Here is a 25,303-nt window from a genome sequence, read left to right as displayed (position 1 = left end):
GGGAAGGGAATAATAGAGGAAAAAGTAGGGGAGATGAGGAGGTGGTGGAGGAGGGGGGGAGAGGGACCAGACCAGGCTCAGCAAGCTTAAAGCTAGGCCAACGCGTCGGGCTGGGGTATTGGAAATAAATTTTGGTGGGGAGGGGTCCGACGCCAGTGGTACGGTACTGACGCCGGGTCTCCGGCGTGGTGGGCACGTCAAGGAAAGATGGAAGGCGCGCGAGCATCGCAGTTCAGTCGCCTTTAACCGGCCTGAAAGTTCAGACGGATCATTGCAGAGAGACCGCTGTGCACGTGGAAAGAGAGGAAAATCGGCCACCGCCTTTTTCATCAAGAATGAAATTCATCTTGCATTCTGTCTTCTCCACTATTCCCAGTTTACAATTCCTCGATAAACGGAAACGTGGAACCGAGCCTATACGAGCAGTCTAATTTCCTTTCCTTTTTCCGGAAATCCCAACCAAGTCTCTTCGGGATATCTGGAAATCCATTGGCAAATCCGATCCAGTTGCCAGTTCGTTGAAACCCGATACTAACCGGGATTCGCGCTACGGCACATCCGCATTTTCGCGCTTTTGCCTAGAACTTGGTTTTTCTCTGTGCATTTACGGAAGAAGAAGCTTTTTTCTGCTCTAAGGACTTTTTCTCCAAGATACTTTTTTGTGTCGGTGGATTTTGCCGCGACATTCGAATTCGCGCCAAAGTGAGTTCATCAGTGAAAACTACCTCTCTTTTGGATTACTACACGAGCCAGCTGTCAGGTATTTCTTTTCTCCCTATTTATTTCTACATGTCTCTGTTTTTGTTTATTTTGCCATGTTTTTTTTTGTTTCAAAACTCACCAATTAATATTTTCCTATCCATTGACAAACCTTTCAAGCCAGTTTTCTCTACCCTCTTCAAGACCATCTATCGTCGCAGTGTTGAGACGAATCTTTGTCGAGAATTTTTCCCATTGAATATTTTCAATTTTCTTGTTAATATCGCGTATTTTTAGCTCGACTGGAAATTTTGTGAAATTCTTGTGATCAACTAAACAAACCAATAGATTTTACGTGAATACAGAGTTGTTGTGAAAAATAGTAGAAACAAACCGGCGTCACGTGAATCTTTAAATGGGCGTAGTCATTGTGCTTCAGTACCGAGTCTACTAATAGATTAACTTTTTTTTTGCTATCCAAATATTTTTAACGCGTTTCCTGTGTTTCCGCGAGCAATCTTTTAACGACGAGACACTATTCGGTTCGTCTCGCGTATTTTTAGTTTTTATCAATCGAATAGATTAACTTGTTCCAAGAATAATATCGATCGAGTCTCTCGTAAAAACTGAGAATTGATCGTAACGAATACTTTTCTCGCTTTCTTCGATTAGCTTTTTAATCCTTTGGAGAACTTGTTAATTTTTCGATTAATCCTAGCGTGTACCAGTTTATTGGCAGTTGTCGCGCGCTATTGCTCAACATTGTATAACTACCGTATAACGTACAATAAGCGACTGCACAATGTTGCTCAACGTTGTTCAATATCGTTCCATTATAAACAACTCGTGCAGTATAAATATATATCTCTCTCTCCGGTTTTTCAACGCAACTGTGTCCAAGTTTAGGGAGAATTTGTCGCGTGTCCAAGTAATTAATACAACTAATAGAAAAGCTTTCGGACTCGTTAAACGTTTGGCAGATAAGGTTTGACAGAAACCGAAGCCGGATCGGTCTAAAGTTGAACCGGTTCGGACTCTCTCGAATGTGTGGGTAGAGGAAGAAGGAGGAGGAGGAGGGAAAAAAACGTGCGCTGGTAGACGAGGTATCAGCCTCAAGAAAGTTAAGATTGAAAGCGGTTCCTTTATCAGATCACCTCTAGATTTTCTCCAACAACAGAGATTTCGTCTGAAATTCACTGAAACGACTTTGGAAGAGGAACGGGAAAACTCGTGTGCGTGTATCCTCTCCTCTCTCCAATAATAGACGCTTCTACCAATATAATATACCCCAGTACGTATATAAACTTCACTTGACAGCTTGAGATTACAAAAAACCCTGTATATATATATATATATATATATATATATATATACACACACACACATGTACATACATTATTATCCTCAAGTACGGATTAAAAAAAATGCTGAAGAAAGTATAAGCTTTGCTCCCTTCGATTGAACGTTTAATTTTTTCTACGAGTCTCGTGAAGTTTGTTTTGTAAATTGACACGCGTCGACCTCCAGTCGACCCTCTTGTTTACCGTAAACATATTGACATTCTCTCGAACAACGAGAACTGCATTATGAAAGTATAATCCATCGAGATTAAAATAGTTTTACGCACGATTTGGATTTCAAACGATTGCTACGGTCGCAAACACTGCGGCCCGTGAGTACAATCTTCGTAACGGGAAGGGCACAACGCCGATTGATTTTTCTTCCTCTCGTCGTACCTTGCAATGTTTACCTACCTCCTTCTTTTTCACACCAAACACACGCGGCCCGGGTGTTCTGGCCTCGGGACGATTTAGCGAGTTTATCTTTTTTTCCCACTGTCTTGGTTCAAGGCCGCTCTTGGAACAAGCTGATCCATGATCTTCCCCCCTCCTCAGCCAGAGTCCCACGGCAAGGGGAAACTCTAATGTAACATTGTTTTTCGGTAAAGCGCCTTCTTGTGCTTCACGGCCTGGCAATTCACAAAGGGCCAAAGACTCGGCACATCCCCCCCCCCTCTCCTCTTTTCCCTTTGCGCTTTCCGCACGAGACTTTTCGCCCAGACATCTTGCAACGATTTTCTTAAAGCCGATGTGCTCTTCCAAAGATAATCCCCGAATCCTAACTTTCCTTTGTTCCCCGTTATCCTTCACCGGGGCGCGCAGACCCCCCCCCCCTCCCCTCCCCCCTCTAAGCGTGTTTACCGTGAAACTTATTCTTTTTCTTCCAAGACGCGCTCTCGTTTTTTAACCTCCATCCCTTATTTTTCGTTATTAAACTGACAAAACGCTGTAAGATAATTTATAACAGCCTGTAACGAGCTATTGTTATGGTTTTTTCTGCCCTTTCTCTCCCTATTTTTCATCGAGTTATCAAAGCAAACAGAAAAATAGCCTAAGGTAAATAAAGGAATGAATCGAAAACTCTACGATTCAACTGGGTCCATTTAATAGTAGAATTAAACGAAGGAGCGATTGAACACAATTAGTTGCACGGGTTATTTTTCCGGCGCGCCTCGCGAGTGATTCATGAATGGAAATAGTAGTCGGAGAGAAAAATCATCCGGTCAAATGATTCATTCCTAGACGAGAAGTACCAGTTAATGGTACGGATTGGCGTGTGGCGCCAAGTTCGATGCGTCAGGAAATCCACGAAATTTTCTCTTTTCTAGCTATAAGAAAACGGGGGGAGGGGAGGGGGGGGTACTTGGAAAATCTGTTGCTAGAGAGAGACGGAGAAAATCCTACGATCCAGATTCCTTAATAAATCATCGGTGTTTCTCTTTTGAAATCCGGTGTGAAGGGTCGTGCGATGAAAATTGGGTTCGGGTACAATGTAGCGTGAACGAATATTATAAGGCTTGCTATATGGGCGCGCGCGCGCGCGCGCTCGCTGCTTATGCTTGGTCTGCAAAAAGTGGGTAACGGTTGTGCAAGCAAAAGAAAAACTGCTTAGCCATTGAATAGATTTAACCTTGCCGATGTTTGGCCTTTGATTTATTAACGACCGAAGACATCGCGGATAACGAATTTCCATCGAGAATATCGCTCGAATCTTTCAAAAGAATCCTACGTTTTTGAAAGAGAAAATTTGTAGCGTGTATCGATGAGAGTGAAGAAAAACTTGGATTATTTAAATTTTTGATTAGAATCTTTTTATCGACTATCACGAGGTTTCATTTAATGAACGAGTAAAGTATATTGAAAGAAGCAAAGTTAAATATACCTAATGACGTCACGAATATCGAATTTTTGTCGTGAATTATTGCTAAATATTTAAAAGGAGAAAAAGTAAAATGGATAAAAATCAATCGGCGTCGTTCCATCGCGATTATTAACGTTTTTTAGAACACGTGCAACGCGCATTGCAAAAACGTTGGTCGGATGTACCCAGTGACACAGTGACTTCTGGCATCTTCCTAATCGGGCATGAAAAAATGTCGTGCAAAGTCGGGGAAGTCTATAATAGCGGAGGCTGTCTATTTTTAATGCGCTCATCGCTCACGCGAGGCCGTTGAGAGTACTATTCATACATTATTACTATATTTTCAAGGCATTGACTGTGTATATATATATATATATATATATATATATATATATGTATATGTATTACCCCGGTGATTCCCGCGATACGTTGTTGCGACATGTTTTGTAAGCCGGCGACCAATATCGTGTAACAAAAGCGAGGAAACGTCCTCCTTCATTGAAATATTCGAGATTCCACCAGATAGCCCATACAAATATCCCTACAGATTCACCATAATTAAAGATAATCGCGCGCAATTTTTCCTCACCTTTACATAAGCACGATAAAATCTCGTTTTGCTGCAAAAATTCTGCAGAATTAAATAACGGTGTTCGAAGCAACATACTATATATATATAGAATACGAATGTAAAATCCCGTTGGTATATCTCAGGTACAAGAACGAGGACCCAGAAGAGGGAAAGGGGGGATTTGCGAAAATTTGGGAAGGAAAGAAGGATTTTGAAATAAAAGATCCGTTGTTGTGTGGGTTTCAGGGAAGATGCCGGTAGCGGTTTGGGACTATCCGGACATGCCCCTCATGGACGGCACGGTCGTGTCCGACGACATCTGGAAGAAGTTTGATTTGGACGTGCCACTGGACGCTTACACATTCGACAGAGCAGCCGACGATGGCTTCCTCGCCGATGTGTTCCCAGAGCAGAAAATCCTTGCCCAGGAGTCCAGCGAGATTCGTCACCACGACTGCATGTGGGCTGGACTTTGCATCAGCAAAGAACACAACAGGACACTACCGGCTAAGCAGGATCTTCAGGTTCACAAGAAGGTCGCAGCCGGCAGAAGCCTCCTCATCTCGAGAGCTTGCTCCTCGAAAACCACCTGTGGTCATCAGCACCAACAACAACAGCAGCATCAGCATCATCATCAGCAAGCATCGATGCAACAAGAGACCCAAGTGACGCAGGAGCGACAGAAACCACAGCAACCGGACAGAAAAATCAAAGGACTCGCCAATAGCCCCGATGGCGTCAGACCGGAAACACCGCAAACATCCGCCTCCGAGACGGAATGCGAGGAGGAAGTTCCAATCTTCAAACACGACCAAGTCTGCATCAACGACAAATTAGGCGAATATATGTCCGCCAGAGCTTTCCCGGTTAGTGAGGTGACCGGCCAACAAATCAGGACGAAATTATTCGAGAAGTGGAAGCAGGAGCAGACTCCTACAGGCGCCAAGCAAAACAATCTCAGGACTACGCTTAGTGATCACTGTTATCACATCAACCAGCCCACGAAGAAGGGTAAACAGCTTGGAATACAGACGCCCTCGGATTCCGGTGAGTGTTTCTTATTCCCTGCACTCTTATTGCTCTAGCTAGATTTCTCGTAGCATCGATCAGCTTTTTATTTATTTTTCTAATCTCTTATCAACCTTGCAAGTCGAACGTAAAAATTTCCAATTCATAGTTCCGTTGTTGACTTTGTCAGAATTTATTCCTTCGGAGAATTATGCACACAAATACACACATGTATACTATATATATATATAAATAAAAGTGTAAGTGGATTTGGAGAAGAACGATCGTAGCAGTTTATCGACGAGGACGAGAGCAGAAATAGCGAATCCAATGGGCCGGAGAGCTATTGTTGGGAATGAAAATAGAGTGGAGGGACGATGATGCGACGCGATCGAGTGCTTCTTCGAATCCTCGAGAGTCCCGCGATGAATGAATCTTCGCTCGCCTATAATACACTTTGCCTCTCGAGTCGTTCAGGGTCAGACGCGTGTCCTGGCGGCAGCAGCTCCTCGCGTGCAATTGGCGAGAGCGAGCTGCCAGTTGGTCGAATTTTTCGTGTATATACCCGCATCAGTATGCTAATCGGACCCCGGATTATTCGTCATCGGTCGAGAAACGAGTTTCTGTCCGAGGTCGATATACCAGCGTGTCCTCCACTTTGATTTATTCAAAGGAAGCCACCGTGAGAATTTTTTCTCCCCCCTCGATACGCGCGACTCACTTCCTCGTCTAGTCGCAACGAGTCCCTGGACCGTTCCTTACCCCCCCCCCCCCTCCCCCTCCACAATCTTATCTCTCGAGTCGTTAAAGTTTTTCCAGCTGTTTTGTTTCTCTCCCAGTTGTAAATATCACATTTTAATCGAGTTTTTCAATGGCCACCCCGCCGAGCGAGCGATGATCGTTAAAGTCAATCTTTTTGCCCCTCCAGCCTCCCCTCTCGCTCCTCGTCGAATATATCGAAGAAATTCAATTATCGCACGTTTACCATATTAGCGATGGATTCGTCGAGCCTCGTAAATCCTTAGAAATTTCACGCTCGAGTTTCACGAGTTTCTTAAGGTTTCGCGAACGAGCTATACGATAATGTCTCAGTTTCACGAGAGTTTCATGGACGATGATAAGATTCTGATTTTGATAGCGAGTTCTCTGCTGGTTCGAGGGGGAGGGGGAGGGGAGGGGGGGATAAAAATCGAAGGTGTCCGATTCGGGCGTACTTTCACTTTCATCTTCCCTGTCTCACCGCGTGAATAATGGCGTTGCCACAATCGCAATTAAACTATAATTCAAGCGAACGTTTTTTCGAGGTAAAAAGATGAGGGAGACAGTGAGAGGGAGAGGGAGGAGGAGGGGGGGGGGTGGAAGAGAACGTGCTTCAGTGCTTGATTCGTAGCGTTGGTATGTAATCATGCTACAAACCACGACATACGCGTCTGGGTCACGTGCGCGCATTTACTCCGTTGCATCCTCCATGCCACGCTTACACCAGTACCTCCCCCCCTTCCCCCTCTAAACCCCCTCTCTGCCAGTTTTAATTTAAGCGTGTATACCAGCGCTTTGCGCTAGACAAACCGAGTTGGAGCCATCTTTGCATTCACATTTCACACATTTCTATATACACTAGATCCATGAAACTCCTCGAGTATCAAATATCGTTTCCTGAAACAACGATTTCGTTGATCAAACAGCCTGTTGTGGAAGAGACGTTATAATTTTAATAAAATTAAAAAGAACATTGATTTTGGATCAATCGGATGGTCGAATCCATTGGAGGATTTTCCTGGAAGAGACTTTAGTCGATTGCTCGTGTATCGGTATAAGAGAGAGGAGACTCGTGTGTGGATGGAGGGAAAACTCGTAAATATAGATAGACTCGCGTGCTCGAGTCGACGAATGCGAATCGCGAGAGTCGCGCCAGTGTCGCCATGTGGTGCAATGCATTTTCTGCCGACTATTTTAATCTTGGTGGAAATCTATGTAGAAAGGCTCGAGAGATATAGTATATTATGGGATTTGCAGGGAAGAAAAATGCACGTAATCTCCATCAATCGCCAATTGAATTTCTCTCTCTCCTCCCCACTTTTTTTCTTTTTTTTAAGGAATTCTCAATATTAATTTTACGCCGAAGAATATGACTCTTATTGGTTTTACGCTGGAGATTCCTGGTCGAGGCATTTTATTCCGATGAAAATTTATGCGTGTCTCGATGGCTTGGCAAATAACGTTTATTGCATTATTCCCTCGTCGGGAATAATCGATACTCCACTCTGCGTTTCTTACCATTCCGTGTCAATGTTAGCGAAGGTTACTCGCGAATAAATGCGATTTAATTGCAAACACAACCGGCCGGTCGCAGCGAGCGAAAAGAATCCGCGGAGCAACCGATTGTTACATCAGGATCGATTCGTGCCAAGGTTTGCAAATCTTTGCTTTGAAATTTTTAACGACAATTATACGGACTGAGGTGGATCGAGGAGTATCATTAAAATTCGTTTTATTATCTCACTTTCGTTAATCGAGTTACGTCGATGTATATAACTTTTATTATGCATCGGTTCTTCGAGTCTACATAGTGATAAATCTTAAAGCACTTTTTCACAATACGATAATACTTCCTCGTCGTCAAAGTATACATTTAATAAAAAAAAAAGAAAAAAAAGACGAGGCGCGTGCGACCGGATATGCAAGAATAATTGAATAACGTACAATAACACAGCCTTCGCGTTTTGAAATCACATTTCTTGCAATTGGGACAATTGACTGGTCTGTTTGGACCAAGGGTAAACAGCCAGGTCAATAAAACAGCTCGGTCCTCGAATGTAAACACGGGCTCTATGGATCGAGACAACAAAGATCGGGCAGAAAAAAAGTCTCGTTAAAAATCACAAGATTCACTCCAAGCAAAATATTGATTCCATCGGGACACTTGAAAAGTGGAGGTTGATCTGCCAAACGAAAGCAATTCGGCTATTAGGAATTTCAATGATGCGTCTCGAGTCCCGTTCGCCAGAGGAGTTTATCTGGATGAACGCGAGCGTGCCTCTAGCTTTTATAGATGTAACGTTGGCGACGTTTAGCAAAGTCGCGTCATGCTAGACGTGACGTGTGCGATACCTGACCGGTCAATTACCGCGTTGCAACAGCTACGAGTGGATCTTCCGCGTCGGAGCTAGGGAAGTTTCTTTATTCATTCAATTAGACTCGCGTTCAATATACATGCTATATATTACCATTACGTCAGAGAGCACACGGGGTACATATACTGGAAGACGAAAAATTTCAAAAGAAAGTAACCACGGCGTTTGCTCGGTAATTTCAAGGTCACTCTTGTTCGATGTTTCATGGATGACGTGATAAGTCGACGCTTCCGACGGCGTCGTCGACGTCTCTCTCTCTCTCTCTCTCTGTCGGTGAGCCGCGCGTTCGCCTCGTCGCAGGAGTGGAGAACAGCACAGCGGAGAACAGCAGCCACCGTTGACCAAGCAACCAACCGCCGCTTTATTAAATGGTCGCCGGAATGCGGTTAAGCCTTTTTGCCATTCGCGCTGCTAGCTGCTAGTCGCCTCCAGTGCTGCATTACGATTCTCGCGGGCCCTTCTGCCTCGTCCACAGCCACTTTTCCTCCAATTCCTTCGAAATTTCTTCGTCGATCGAAAAATCATTGGAGATAATTGAGCGGTGAGCGCGAATTTACGAGGAGGTTCGTTGAATTTTTTCTTTTTACTATTTGGCTCCTCTCTCTCTCTCTCTCTCTTTGTGGTCATTGACGCGATGGAAATAGACGAAACCTACGATGAGTTAAAGAGCGGCGATCGAAGGAAATACATGGGCAGAAAGAAGCGATAAGGCAGACTAGAGTAACCGCGAGTGGTTTGAGAAACCAAAGCAGAATGTAATCGGCGCGCGTGCTTCCTCGCTTTTACGTGGTTTTACGTAATTGACGGCGCTAAGCAAGCGAAGTTGGCGCTTTGCCTGGCTTTGGCGAAACTCGCTCAAAGTTCCCGCGTCGTGCATCGCCGTCGATCGTTGTCGTATGTACGGACGGCGCGAAGAGGAGGGGGGGGGGGGGGCGACTGTTTATCGTCAGCGCGCTGGTGCCAGAATGCGTAATGACTTACGACTCTTACGCGGAATGATAAAAGTATTTTGCTTAGTCAGTCGACGCGTGTCGTGTGGATTTTACCACGAGCAAAATCCACTCGTGTTCAACGGACTTTTATAATCGATCATTTTTCCCCCAATTTTTATCGAACTATATATCGTAGCTGCAAAACAAGTTACGCGCGATAATCTCGAAATGATATTATATTTATGTGAGATTTTTTTTTTATCTTAACTATGTAGGATATAGTTTATTGGAATTTTCTTCCTGTTCATTCACGTTTCACTCGTGCTCGGTACCGTAGTTGATTCGTATAGGAGAGTTACTCGAGATTTTCTCGTAAATTTTGATAATTAAGCTTAATAATTCACTCGGTGGATGGAGTTTATTCATTCGAGAGGCTGAACTTTCTCGATATGAAATGACCATCGTGTGCCGAATGATCAATCGTTGAGATTAAAGCTGGCCTCGAGCTACCAGTGGTCAGGCAAGAATTGCTGAAGTAGAAATTAGAATGTGCGGCTCCGCTTGAGTTTCTTCAGGGGTTTTCCTCGAAACCCCCGAAGGGACAGGTGATCAGTTAGAATTTTTTCATCCCAAACTTATTCCAGCTTCTCCTCATACATCCATCTCGATTCTTATCCATTTGTATGTATCCTTGAAACCTGGCATTTCAAATCCAATGGATTTGTCTGCAGTTTTCCTCATTTTTCCTTGCCAAGCAAATTCATTATAGTAAGCATAGAAGCTCGCACGCGAATAAATTAACTGTTTTACAATCTGTGCAACCGGGACTTTTTTTTTTATACCGTCAGAATCGTTTAGTCCCAAACTTATTCCAGCATCTCCTCGTGCGTCCATCCCGATCGTGTATCTCCTTGAAGTCTAGCATTTCAGATCCTATGGATTTTCCTAGATTTTCCTCATTTCCCCTTTCCAAGGAAATTGATAATAAACAATGAGTTCGCGCGTGAATAAATTAACCGTTTTACAACCTATACAATTGGGATTTATTTTCTAACATTATCGTTGCTCGCTTACGAAGAACAGCTCGTGGAAGATTTTCACTCGGTAACCGTAAATCGATTTCTTTCCCGATGCAAATGAACGATTCCTGGAAAACTCTCGCGATCGAGAAATAAAAATGTACGCTGCGTTCGATTCTGGAATTCAAGGGGCGAGCCGCGCGTGATTCTATGTCCCAAAGTTAGTTTCGATTTCAGACACACAAACGACTTCTGAAACATTCGGTGTGCATGTGTATATATATATATATATCTAAGAAAATTAACATTTGTGTGAAAGGACATTTTTTAAACTCAGCTGTCGATCCAGTGGGGTATCCGAGTGCACGCGCTTGATTGATTCAGTGTAAACGTGTTTTGTAGGAATAATGAAAAGGTCGAGGAAAGAAAATTTAATAAAACTCCATTATTCCATTATCCAGCCTTGATTTCACCATGCAAAGAGTTACGCATATCTCTCTCCTATCGTTGCAAAATCTCTTCTTGTACAATGAGTGGAGTTTGCTTCGGGTCCTATAGCTATTTAACATTCCACTTACATGGAATAATATAATTGAAAATATACATTAATTTATCTTGCGAAATTAAACACTTTTCCAGTCCTAAATATATGTATATACAATAATCCATTTGATTAAAATGCAATTTTTCACGAAAATATAAGAGTGGTCGAAAAATTTCTCGCGAGAGCAGCCTATTTCCGTCTTCGTGAATGAACCGATCGTAAAAATATTTTGGCTTTGAGGCTTCTATTTTTATGCAGGGAGTGTACGCAAAAGCGCATCCCCGCGATGACGCAATTCATTCATCCATTAACTTCCTCCGTGTGGGAGAGCGGTTAAATGACTTGGTAACCGATGCAAGGGTCGCTTGCACCGAGCTTTCTCCCGAACTTTGCCAAAATTTTCCACTCCCATTCTCGGCCTTTGCCGAGAGAAAAGAGAAATCCATGAACCACAACCTCCCAATTCGGAAACAACCTTGACCTTGACTTTTATCCACTTGAACTTTTATTGAGGAAAAATGGCGCGAAAAGTTTTGGCGAGTAGTATAGTGAAAAGAGAGAGAGAGAGAGAGAGAGAGAGAGGAAGAGAAGTGGGAAGAGGAAAATGGCTGCAATGGTGGAGGAGATCCAGTGCGCCTTGGCACTCGCGCCATAAATTAGCCGAGCGCCGAAATGTCAGACCGGCAAAACCTGATTTGAGAATGTCGACCGGCACCACTGACGAGCTCCTCCGGAATGTTTTTTCTTCCACTGCCTAGCCCCGCCTTTCTCTTTCCTTCCACGAAAGCTGAAAAAAATCCAAAAAACTCCTTCCTTCTCCTCCTCCTCCTCCTCCTCATCCTCGCTATCTTGTATATACATATATGTCCTCCTATATATATACATTCCATTCCTCCGTCGAATAACTATGAAAATTTCCCTCGGAGAAATTGTGCTAGAAAAATGTTTTCTAGTCATCGGCGGGAAATTGTAATTATAACGTTAGAGAGGATTTTCCGGAAAATGACGTAATTTTGCTGACGTAACTGTGGGAGAATGAAGTTGGATCGCGGCGCGCGTGGGTGAACTGGAGCCGAAGTGTAAAATTTGCAAGCGCGCACACGTTGGTTGGAGTAGTTATAGCAGCGCTCGCGCGACTAGGAGAGTCCGTTTGAGGACGGTTGGCTTGGCACGCCGGAGTGCATCATCGATTGACTCACGGGAAATGCCAGTTGGCTGAAGGGGAGAGGAGGAAATCGTCGCCAGTCCTCTCAGTCCTCTCTCCTTCGATCCGAGAGAGGCGAGAATGGTCTGGCACGCCGCCTCGAATCAGAAATGCAATAAGAAACTCTCGACGGGTCAACTATCCCTAGGAGTGCCCTCCGAACGCGCTATTGCATCCTTCCTTTTCCTTTTTCTCTCTCCCCCCCCCCCTCCTCCTCTTTCCACGGTGTTTTATAATTTTACTTCCAAGTTCACCACGACTACCAACGAGCGTCGCATATACATATATATATATATATATAAATATATATATAAAATCCTGAATTATATATATAATATATAACAAAGAGGCGAGAATCCTTATAGAGTTTCGGCGAGATTCCTAGAAAGCCCCGAGACTCGCGTGGAAAATTTTATTGTCCGAAAAAGCTGCCGCTGTCCATATCCGGAAGGCTGGCGAGGCACCAAAGAAGGAAAAGCGTGCAGTGCGCAGACTCGGCGCAGAACCCGAAGGTGTTTGACGCCCTCTCATCCTTTCTACTGGCGCTCGCGTGTTAGCGGAGGCGTCCATTTGATCCACTTTGTACGCTGCACTTCCGCGCTCCACAGTCGGCTATACAGGAAATCTCCCCCTTCCCCTCCCTACTCTCGCACGCTTTCTGAAAGAGTGACGCGAACCAAAGCGTGGGCAGAATCCAACGTCCAATACTTCGCAATTCCTACAACGATACCCCCTCCCCACCAGCGCAAATCTAAGCTTTCATTCATAAGAACCTAACCTCTAATATCAAGTTACACACCCTATCGCTGTCAGTAATCTACCGTTTCAACCAAAAAGCAAGATTTTGTCCCGGAAAGAAGTCGAAATTCAAGGTCCTAGTCTCTTTTACGCGTGTGTAGGACGCGTTGGATATCACGCTTCCGGTTTCACCCGGAGGACCATCTCGGTATTCAATTATTAATTCATTCACTCATCCGCAGGACCGTCCTTGTTTCTCGACAAGCGAGCGTTTGGTCGAAAGGTCAACAACGACACGATGGACTTTTTGCACATCGGAATTTGTCACAACGGGAACTTAATACGTTCCCGTTATCTCGATCTGGTTCATTGGTTCTCTTTGTTATCATCCTTACAACTGGAGGATCGATGGAGGACTGGGGGAGGAGCGGGAGGAGGCTCTCGTCGTCGACCTATCAAACTATACTCGTAGACATCGATCACAAGGAGCTATCCTATTATCTTGTTGCAGCGTTCAATAACGAATAATAAACAAACTTTATCTGCCGTGGAACAAGAGGAAATGGATCTCTTGAGATTAGCACGCGATAGTTCTCTTTTTGTTCGGATGATTTATTACCAATCAAATTTATTGCTTATCGAGTTTAAATGATTTCGATCCTTTGTGTTCCCGCTATTTTCTTTCCGATTACCCTTTTTCTTCACATTTTTCTTTCGGCTTGTCGGTTATGGAGAGGTGGTCCCACGACTCGATGATTGACAGAGTACCGGAGGGGCAGAGATGACGCTCCTGTTGTTGACCTCTATACGAAGTACTATTCGTATATATATATATATATATATATAGACACCGATCGCAACGAGCTATATCCCAGTACGCTTCTGTTTAACGTTAAATAACGAATAATAAGCACAGTGTTTATCTGTGGTGGAAGAATACGAGAAGGCTATCTGTGGAGATTAGAAGAAGAGAGCTTGGTGTAGAGTGTGCGAATGGCTTAATTTTGACGAAAGAAAACGAAGCGTAATCGAGCCGAGTTGGAAGGAACGAGCTTCGAGGTAGGAGTTCGTAGGTCATGGACGATGAGTCGTTTGATTTCTGATGGCGAAATTTACGAGGCCCTGCTGGAATATCGTTGGTATAATGGAGAACTGTGATTGCGTCGGTGCTGAAAATTGGAGAACCTGTTCCCTGCACTATCTTATTTACGACATTTCGCTGCTCGACAGGCATCCTCCGCTGCCCTTCCAAAAACCCTCTCGACTTTCATCAAACGATCTTAACTGCTAAAACGTACGTATTATAGTTTTGGCTCGGCGACCTCAACGACTCGTTACGACCACATTCCCGAGTACTCTGACCCCCAATTTATCAAGACTCTTATTACATATTCCTCGACGGTAGTATATGAACTGTTTTTATATTCACGAGACTTGCTCGAGTTCTCCCTTTAAGGTGGATTTTTTATGGCCCCACCTTGCAACGTGTAATGTCCCTGCGTGTAACGTTTACAACGAGAGTCAATGTTTTCTCGCGGCAATGACGATGATGAAAGGGGATTGCACAGTTAGACACAGCTTCCTGCATCGCCCGGTGCTTCTACAAACCAATCCCACGGCTAAATTACAGTTTATATATACCAAACGCTGTAATGTTACCAATTCGCATTAGCATCATCGGAAGGTGTTAATACAATTGTGTGGCCAAGCCCCTCTCTCGCCAGATTCCTGGAATTTTCGGCTCTAATAGTCCGAGGGAACCACGGGCAAATAAATTAGTCTAACAGTGGTACTATATATAGTATCCTCCTCGGAGCTTTCGAAACCGAAGAACCTTTAGGAACAACCTGTAAAGTCTTCGCGCGTGGTCCGGTTGGTCTCTAAATTCTAATATTAATACAACCACACGAGATACACACCTCTAAATTCGAGATTTTCGAATTCCGATAAGTTTTTCAATACAACTTTATTATATGTATATGTTGTTTAAAGGATTATCGGTGAGTCAGAGGTGAAAAAGTGAGATTCGGTTGGGTTTTCGGTGAAAATGCGATTCCAGAAGAGGGGGGATGACGCGGTCGTGGTGTTACGGGAACCACGGGATATCTCGTGGGTCGCTCGGGATGAAAAAGTCGCATGTGTGGGGATACGTTACAGGCTCGCGGAGGGATAGAGAGATAGAGAGAGAGAGAGAGATTTCCCGCCAGGCTATTTTGCGGCCCACGTGACAGTTAGCTGAGCGTTCGATATCGAGTGGCGGGCGAGCCGCCCCCGCAGCCCCCGTGGTCCCCTCGAGCTCTTTCACCAGTCGCCTATCCCAACCAGCAAAGTTGAGAGTCGATCGATTCGCGTCGACGTACTAGTACTATGGCCTGCTTACGCCGAGAGCACTGACCCCCAAGGTCGCTCTTACGCGGTTGCACGTGCTCACTCGAATTGACGCTCTCTCGTCTCCCTCCCTCTCTCCCCCCCCCTCCCCTACTCCCAACCTCCAACTCCTCTCTCACGGCCCCCTTCAAAGCCGCCGACCCCTCCCGCAACCTCCCACCGCGATAACGAAACACGCGCGTGCGATTCACGCAACTCGTTCCATTCTCTACGATATGACAAACTTTTCTTCCTCTCCTCTCCTCTCTCCTCGACCATTCTATTTCTGTAACATAAAGCCATTCGATGTTTAATTTTCTATATTCGCATCCTCTCCACTCGATATTTCTCTACGAACTTTTCCTCCAGTATGTTACGTTGGATAATTCAATTTCCGATGGTATCGAATTTTAAATGTTGCAATCGCTCGATTCCATTCGGCATATCACCGCGAAGGTATTCTTGAATTCTTCTCCTTCGGACGGTCGAGTGGCTCGACTCATGGAATATTAATTCGTCGCATAGATTATTCAGGATTTTGCAGTTGTGTCTGCAGGTTTGGCATAAAATTGCGGCGAATGCGAAGGGATAGGAATCGAGTGTAGTATGTGGGTTAGGAGAGCTGTTTAGCGCTCTAAGGAAATTTGAGAGGTGCGGGCGTCACGGTTGAGGCGGTCCCGCGCTTAATCGACGGAATTGAGGCGAACCGAGAATTTCGGTGGTCGCGCACACGTGTGTCACGATGACAAGAGGAGCGTGACGCACGCCAGTCACTAACTAGCACGGGGCAACTCGATTCCTCAGGCCCGGTTCCTAATTCAGTTAGGTGCTGCTCGATATTAATAGAAATTTCGCGCCTTTTCACCGGAGCAGACCTGGCCACCGGCCAGCCAACTCGTTTGTGTCTGGCGAGTAAGCACGTGGAGCCGCAGTGACGAGTCGCCAGACCGACCAATTCTCTTCCTCGTTCCACCAAAGCTTCCCATTTTCACCAAAGGCTGCTCTTCGGCAACGGTGCTGCTGCCTATTTTTCAAATCTATATATATAATCAATTTAAGAATCGCACTGACGCCACTTCCGGTCGAGTCCAAAGGTCGCTCGATTGCTATTCAGAACTCGTTGATAAATCTTCCCCCCCCCCCCCTCTTTCTTTGGATAACGAATTTTCTCAGTTCTTTGGTCGATTAGCGAAGAACCAATTAATACACGCATGCAATGGTACACGGACCACCCTCGCAAATTGATTTTCCCGGAAAATTCTATTTCAGCCGGGAGGCCCATTAATTGGGAAAACTTACGGTCGAGTTTATGACAGACCGAAATACTCGCTTTTTGCTGGACCAGATTTTTCCCGGTAGCGCGGTCCGCGTCTGCGAATTCACGCGGAATGCTTTTCCGTGCTATTTTCGAGGACTAGAGCACCGCGGAGACGCCAGCGCACTCGCGATGCTTTTCCTGGAACGGCGAATTTTCACCGGCGCAACACGCGGCGACGTCGCGAACGAGGAAAATTCCGCCGGAGGATTTTTCAGCGATTGTCCGACTTTCCCAATCGAGCTCGCTCTGCGCAGGATGGGAGAATTTCGCAATGTCCACCCAACGCACACACACGCAAAGGGAATTTTTTCAACGAATTTTCCGTGCGCGATGTGAAAATCGCAGAGCCGCTCGCGCGGACGCGTGTCCTTGGCTAGGAATTATTAGTGTAGCCGTGCGAGCGCGGAATCTGGACCGACCGGATTTCCAGCGATTGTAGCAGCCACGCTGGATGACACGCGCCGCCGTTGTTGCTGAAACGCCCACGAATATGAGTGTCGAGTGTCCGATGGAACGCGCCTCGTCCTCCTCGACTTTCTTGCCGCACCCGGAATCCCGCCGAGTTCTCCACGTGCTCGCGGAAAAGCAGCCGGCTCTATATAGTTATATGCATGTATTTTGCACATTCTCGATCGTAAGTCACGCGTCAACAATTATACACACATATAATAACCTAGGAAGTTATGAGATAAGTCACGACCTTCGCCTCCTATCCAAAGTTTCCCCGCTTCCTGCGTCCTTATCGACGCTGGATCGAGCTCCGCACAAAAATTCCAATTTTCTCGTCTGAGAACTTCACACGAGCTTCCTTCGTTTACACCGATCACTGTTTTCCTCGATTTATCTGGCATATATACGTCAGTATAGGAATAATTACTCGTAGTTGCATTCTTATCTCTCGTTCTATATATATGCATAGCGAACATACAATGTCACTGTGATTTAGCAAATTTAGAGGAGACCGCGTGTATGATATACATATTAAAGAGAGTATTCCGCATTTTGCTGTTTCAGAGGAAGAAATAGACGTTGTGACGTTCGACAAGCCAAACAGATTAGCACTGCCAACGCTGGCTAGCATAGTGGAGCAGCAGCAGCACCAGACGACCGTGAAAACGGTGTACAAGGAGAAGCCAGCACCGAGACCACGCGGAAGGCCCCCGTCGAACGTGACCGTGGCTGCCAGGAGACGAGCAGCGGCAGCAGCGGCGGCGGCGGCAGCGGCGGGCATGCCGGCCCCGTCGACGTCGAAGCAACGTCAGCCTGCCAAACGTGCCAGGCAGACTCCAGCGGCGCCGAGGAAGAACGCCGGCAGGGGTAGGACGAAAGCGAGGAACCCCAGCGATTCCGAGGCAGAGATCGAGAGGAGAAGCATGCACAACAACATGGAGAGACTCAGAAGGATAGAGTTGCGTCATTCCTTCGACGACCTCAGGCGCCTCATCCCCGACGTGGAGTGCAACGAGGGCGCAGCCAAGGTCACCATCCTGAGGAAAGCGTCCAAGTACTGCGACTGGCTCAGAAGAGTCGGCGAACACACCCTTGGTAAAGTGAACGACCTTCAGAGGCGGCAGGAGAAGCTTCGCAGCAGATTGAGCCATCTCAGGAGGGACCTCGCGAGATCCCAGAACCGTTGAGGACCTCGCACCCTCCTCCTCGCCTTTCAAGGCCGCCTCCGTCGCTCGAGACCCGCGCGACCTTGAAAGGGAGGAACCCTCGCCGGTGCTGCGTCACCGCGCTCAGCGCCGCACGCGCTTCGGACGAGATTCTTCGGGAAGAACGACGTGACCTTGACTACGAAATCGACAGCCACATCCCTTAAGAGTACCATCGTCCAATCACGGGCCGCCTCCAGCTTGCGTCGCGATTCTCGCAAACTGCAGTGACGTCATCCGCGAGGCGTTCACCACGAATCCTTCAGGCTCGTCGTCGCCCTCGACACGCACCGCCTCTCCGCACGCACGGTCCCTCACGCTAAACTTTCGCGATCGACGAAGAATGTACCTGCCAACCCCCTCGAGTTTCTCGAGCTCTCCCCCGGTAGAGGTACCAGGACGCGATGCTGCCTGCCCAGGGATTCGTCGGGTGCCTAACGCTTCGTTCCTCCTTGGGGTTCTCTCTATTCTGCGAAAGTGTCCATACACAGCCACGCACACACACGCGCTAACAGACACGTATAGGTGCGAGCTCGAAGGTCCTCCATCTCTCGAGCTGCATCATCACCGAGAGTCTGGTACACTCAGGTAGATCGCTTAGGCGTATATAGGACATGTTTTTTCTTCTTTTTCTTTCGAGAACCTGATTATTTCCTTTTCTTGCATATTAATATTATTATTATTATTATAATTACTATATATATATTATAAATTTAGAGAAATATATACGATAGAAAGATATTAAGCATTAACAAGGCTAGTTTTTGCGTTAGGTCGTGGTGCCTAATTTGGGACGACAGTGTATGCCATAACTTAAGCTATTCTTATGTGATACATAGCTTTCCCAAGGCTCACATAGTACCTCGTGAATATATAACGATGCTGGACTGGTTAGTCGCTGAGCGATTATTTCTCTCACCGGTCAAATTCTTCTTTCATAAACTTATTACGTAATATGAACATATATATATATATATATATGTATAATAAAAAGATTGCATAGATTGGCACGACGCTTGTAGACAGCCGAGACAGCCCTAAGGAGGGGATGAGAATCACGTGGATTGGGCGATGGATTTTCGCATTTTCATTTTGTTTTGTTTTTACCGATTCGTACATCTCCGCCCGAGAGAGAAAAACTCTTTTTAACATTTTAATACGATTCTTCTCGTCGGACCCTCCTTCCTTCTCGGGCTCCTTCTTTTCCGGTTAAAACAGCGAGGCGTGCAATAAAATGACTTATCTTGAATTGTTCGATAGGGGAATGGGAAGGAAGGAAGAGGAAATCCGATTGGTATCAAAGGGATGTGCTCTCGATTTACTACTGATGACCCCCCCCCCCCCCTCTCAATATTCTGTGACTTTTTTTGCCTCAATTCCTCCACGCTAGATTTTTATGAAAAAGTGTGGGAAAACTTCGCGGTGTGGTTTTTTCTTTCTTTCGTTTTTAAAATGTAAATAAAGTTCATTTTGATCCGCGCTTAAGTATGTAGGATTACGTAGAAACATTTATATGTACGTACATTATACCATGCACATACATATAAATATATAAATAAATATATATATATATATATAACGATATCTTTACGCGTAAATCTATATAATATTATTCCGTATACGTCTACGGATTACGCAGTGAAAGATATAGACGATTATATAGTTAAGACTAATAATGTTATCACTAATTATTGTTATCACTTTTAGCTTCGATCTATTATTATATATAAAGAACCACATTTGATCGTAACGGGACTCGGGAATGATTAGAATGGAGACAGAAGGGGAGTGAGATAGATTGAGAGGAAAAATCTGAACTACCATCAAACGCAATTTCAGACGGTTTCTCATATTATTAGCCAATGTTCTTTTTTTTCTTTTCGGTGGTCGTGCAAGCGAGAAGGGGGAAGAAAAAATAATGTGTTCATTACATTTGTAGGTAACAGTATTCACTTGTAGTTATAAATATATATTTACATTTTATAAGAAGCAAAATGCTACAAAAGGGGAAAGGCGTTTTACAGATTTTTCACGAATACGAAAATTGGGAGAAGCGAGATAGGAGGATAGAGAGGTCTCCGGAAGGAGCCAAATTAGATTAGATTAAGGAACAGAGAACCTGATTCGCAACTAAAGTGCTTCATATAGTACGTAGATACCTTTACATATATTCATATACATGTATACATATATATATATATACATATATATATACTATATATAAGTAACACGTATTGATAGCGAGACACAAAAACACGTGCAGCTCGGTCCTAGACGGGCCGGGATGCGAGAGGTGAACAAACGGACGTCACGAATTCATTTTTACGTTCGGAAAAACACGAGAAGGCCTTATTATGCTAAATTTATCCTATATAGTAAATCGATCGGTATCCCAAAGCTGAGAAAATCATCCCTGAAAAATTTCCTGAGGCACGACCAATCGCGAAACTCGCGACCAGAGATTTTTCCAACTCGCTTGGGTAGATTTTTTTACGATCCTAGAAGCTACACGTGTATGTATACATATATATAGGATTGCATAAACGATTACTCACTAAATCCACCGTTCTCAGGAATGATTTTCGACGTTGAGGGAAAAAGCGAAACTGCCAAGTAAACTATTTTTGATCGATTCCTGTATTTTAACGATCGAAACTCTTTTCGCTGCAACATCCCGATCGATAATATATCGGCGAACGGTCTAAGATAATAATGGTGAATAATTAGAGGAGCCTTTTATACTATTCTGAATCGAGGTGGACAGAGTTTCCGCTCTTTATATACGAATGTATACATATATACTATGATAGATAAGAACGTAGCAAGTAAACGAAGTAGACGGTTCCACCTGGCAATATAATATTTTATTGGTCCCGACCACTTGCCAAGTGAGAATCGAGATAAGCTTAATCCTCGATTGTCTTTTTCTTTTTCCTCATTTGCATGCGTACATTAAACTTTTTCACGCAACGCAGTTTGGGCGACGATGCCTAGTCCTCTCTCTCAAGGTCACTCGTGTACCCTACGTGCTGACCCCAAGGCACGCGAGAGGAGTTGCCAGCAATTTTGCATATAAAATACTATATATATATATATATATATATTTCACACATTGCAACTAGCATCCTCACCCGATCTACGCTATATTACCTCGCCTCATCTCGTTTTCAACCATTTCCTCATTTCTTTTAGTAGTTTTTCTATCGTCTTTACTCATCGTCGTTTATGGTTCTCCGAACGGTACGCTTTAAACTTGAGCTGGACCGCTAGTATAGTGTCTCTTGATATCGGTTTTCTCGTAGAAGGAGGGAGGGGGGGATCGCGGAGAGCTCTCTCTTTCTCTCTCTCTCTCTCCCGATCGATGCTCGCGCTCTGATTTTTTATACCTCGCAACCGTGAGACGACCTTGAAACGGTCGTATCAGCCGCGATCCCCCAAAAATCGACATTCGCTCGTCTTGAAAAAAACTGTGAGTTCTCTGTAATGTGCCAATTCCACCGTGGAACAGAAAATGTCCCGCTGCAGCATGAACGATCGGCGCATGCGCGCGCGCGCACGGACCCTCCACGTCTTCTTCAAATATTTCTCTAATTCCTATAACACACCGATATCTCTCTCTCTCTCTCTCTCTCTCTTTCTCTCTCTTCATTGTTCTCTCTCCTTTTTCCGTACTTTTTCCAGTCGTCTCCTTCGCGTTTCTCCGTCAACTCTATCGAGTCCTTATCGGGGGTCTTTTCTCCGTAAGTTTCTCAGAGAAAATAATCCCTGACGCTGAATCCTGGCTACTCTCTTTTTTTTTCTTCTACTCTCTCTCTCTCTCTATATATATATATATCTTCCGTTTCCTTCGGTTTTCGTCGGTCAGGATCCAGCGTCACACCTTGAAAGAGTGCAAAAGTACCTGGCTAGCTACATAGAAAATAAAACTATTCATTATTAATGCTGTAAAGATTCGAGAAGAGAACGGGTGTTCGAGCGTTTCTTTTATTTTTTTTGTTTTCTTTTTTTAAGGACATTTCTAGCGTTAGTTTAGAAAAGGACAAGGCAATTATTATTGATGTTGTTATATAATAAATTATAGGCTCGCAAGGTGCGCTCCTGCTACACATGATTCTCCCTCGTCCAGGTAGAGTTTTCTTTTCGTTGAGTTTTTTTTTTCTTTTCTCCTTTTTTTTATTATTAAAATCGTGGACACGAATCTGTATATACTATTGCAACAGTATATAAATATAAATATATATAAACTTATATAGACATATAGATATATATTATATATATTTCCTTACGTAACGTAGTCTGTAAAGTTCTCTTATCGTTTTTTTTGTACGGTAAAAAAGATAAAAATAAAAGCTATAGTGCCAAAGTGCTAAAGATGTCGACAGTCGTTTCTTTTTTTTTATCGAGGACTACCAAGCCTTCTGAGGATTTTGCGTTTTTTACGTGAAGTCGAAGCGGATCTAGCGGCCCACGGACACACCACATTATAACTATCGACGAAAAACCGCAAACTCACCGCACTCCTCCCACTGCTCGCATTTGCTTATTTTTTGTCGTCTATTAATTTATCGCTTAAAAGTCTAAAATCCCGTTGTTTCGCTCGAAGAGAACATTACCTACCCCTCTCCCCCTCCCATTAGGGTGGAAAAATAGAGTAGAGCCTGATTCGACTAAATTTGTGCGATTTGTGATAAGAGCGGGTTTAGTGGGGTAGTGGGAGAGGCCCGAGAAAAATGAGAGATTCTCTAAACACCGAGGTGATTCGCATGTATATCTTGTTAGGTGTTTTTTTTTAACGAGAGGAAACCAATATTTTTTATTTATCCCTTTATTTTTATACGCTGCGCGACCGGTTATGACGTTGCTAGTAAAATGCCCGTATATCTCTTCGGTACAGAAGTTTCTAAGTCGAGTAAGAAGTGCATGCAAAGAAACTTTCGCGATACGCTTGTCAAGAGCGTTTTTAATTTGAAATTATGCGAGGGAGGAGAATTTTAGTAGGGAATACCGAGATGCATATTTTTTCTTCAAATGCGACACACCCACGAATATAAATATGTTATATATATCTATATACACCACACACACATAAATATGTTATAAATATATCGTATTCATATAAATAAATATATTGTATACAGATAGGCAGATAGAATCTCTTATTTTTGCTAAAAAAGGTTTCTTGAGAGAAACACCCTAGAAAAATGTATCACATGACGTTCTCTAATTAAAATGTAGGAGAAAGAGAAGATTTCCTCCGGCTCAACGCAATTTATCTTTTTCGTTTCCTACTTTTATTTTTTCTTTCATTCTTTCTTTCATTTTTTTAGTTTTCGTTTTACCGCACAAAAATGTTTGTGTTTCTTCTAACTAAATTCTCCGTCAAAGTACCAGCGCGTGGCTTGTTGCATTCGCAGACCTTTTTCTGTCTCTCCTATAGTAGGGGATTCGCCATTGGACAGCTATCAGTTGTAGAAAAGAAAGCCTTTCACTCGTGTTCCATGACAGATCTTGGGATATTTTTTCTTTCGTTAAACTAAAAATTTAATCACGTTATTAACAGATAACCAACGTTTCCTATTATTAACTAATATTTTTAAGTCACGTTTTTTTCTCTTCAAATTATTGTTAAACACTGAAAGAAAGACGATTGTAAATCACAACGAGTTTTCGATTCGTTCTTTGGCAGCCCACACCCGAGCTTTTCTTCATAAATTATTATTATTTAATGAAATATCGTGAGGAGTGTGCAATTGTGCCCAAGAGCGTTATTCAAGAATCGTTGTGATTATATGCTGTACACCCCCCCCCCCCCCCCCTCCACGAACTCTGTACAATTTGTTATGTCAAATAGAGTCGAACAAGCATGTAAGCACATAGAATACACACACCGACAACAATAAGATAATACGAATATATCGATACTAAGGCATGATAAATGAGAAAATTAATATTTATGCGAGAAGTTATACTAATGCTTCTATGATAATAATATTTATATCTGTATTTATATATATATAATTGCATACGATCCTGTATTTTATTCGACAACAGGGTCACTTATTGGACAAAAAAAATTGTGTTTGTACATTGAAACAGAGAAAAGACAGTCGTACGAGGCAAAAGAGACAGAAAATCAGTTTTTTAATTGTACTTAAATAATCAAGGATAATTCACCGTCGCGCTGGCACAGCTGGAAAAATAAATGCGATACAGTTAGAAAGGGGTATGTAGAGGGAAAAAGAGATGGAAAAATTCTTAGTCTTTTCTCTTAGCTTTGAAAAATTGACATTTCGTAAGTTTCTTATAACTGTGCTGGGCGATAGGCGAATTATTCTAATTCGTGCTCGATAGTTAATTAAATAGCGTTAATTTATACAGTTTTTGTGACAGAGCGAATTACACGTACACGCAAAGAAACATACCTACCCAAATGGAGAAATCCACGCACAGATTTTTTTAATAGCAGAAGGGGAGAAAAATGCGATAGTCTTCGATGTTTCTTTTTTTTTCAGGAAAGGGTCAGAAAGTTCCTTGACATTTATATTCAAAATATCTTATTATACGAATAAAACTATATCATTTACTCAAGTTCTTTTTCTTTTATCGCACAACCAATGATCCCTCTCCCTCCTACCGAGCAGTTTGATAAGTCTATTTTGGACCAAGACTATGTATATACATATCTATCTATGGGACTAGAATTTAAGCAGCTCGCTGAATTATGAAGCGATTGAAATATTAATTACCCAGCTCGTCTGAATTGAAATTTTTGAATTATCGACATTACGAGTATGCAAAGTATCCGTGGACCCGCAGAAATGGATTTATCCAATTATATCACGGTAATCAGCGACATGTTTAATTTAGCTTTAATGTACGTCTCGTATGGATTTCCTGTGGAAACTTTTCGCGC

The 25,303-nt window shown here is 43.7% G+C and overlaps 1 protein-coding gene across 1 annotated transcript; it reads left to right on the top strand.

The window, feature by feature from the left end:
- Positions 1–252: 252 nt before the first annotated feature.
- Positions 253–21,882, top strand: LOC136773456 (uncharacterized). The gene is made up of 3 exons (XM_066727151.1): positions 253–760; positions 4,718–5,518; positions 17,750–21,882. The coding sequence occupies exons 2-3, from the start codon at positions 4,723–4,725 to the stop codon at positions 18,370–18,372; spliced, it is 1,419 nt and encodes a 472-aa protein (XP_066583248.1). The 5' UTR covers positions 253–760; positions 4,718–4,722; the 3' UTR covers positions 18,373–21,882.
- The last annotated feature ends 3,421 nt before the right edge of the window (positions 21,883–25,303 follow it).

Source organism: Prorops nasuta, unplaced genomic scaffold (assembly GCF_024137725.1).
Source record: "Prorops nasuta isolate Cenicafe-Biocafe unplaced genomic scaffold, Cenicafe_Pnas_1.2 PNAS00005, whole genome shotgun sequence".
In the NCBI taxonomy this organism is placed as follows: Eukaryota; Metazoa; Arthropoda; class Insecta; order Hymenoptera; family Bethylidae; genus Prorops; species Prorops nasuta.
Note: the sequence above shows the minus strand (reverse complement) of the source record. Positions and strands in the feature narration are given on the sequence as shown.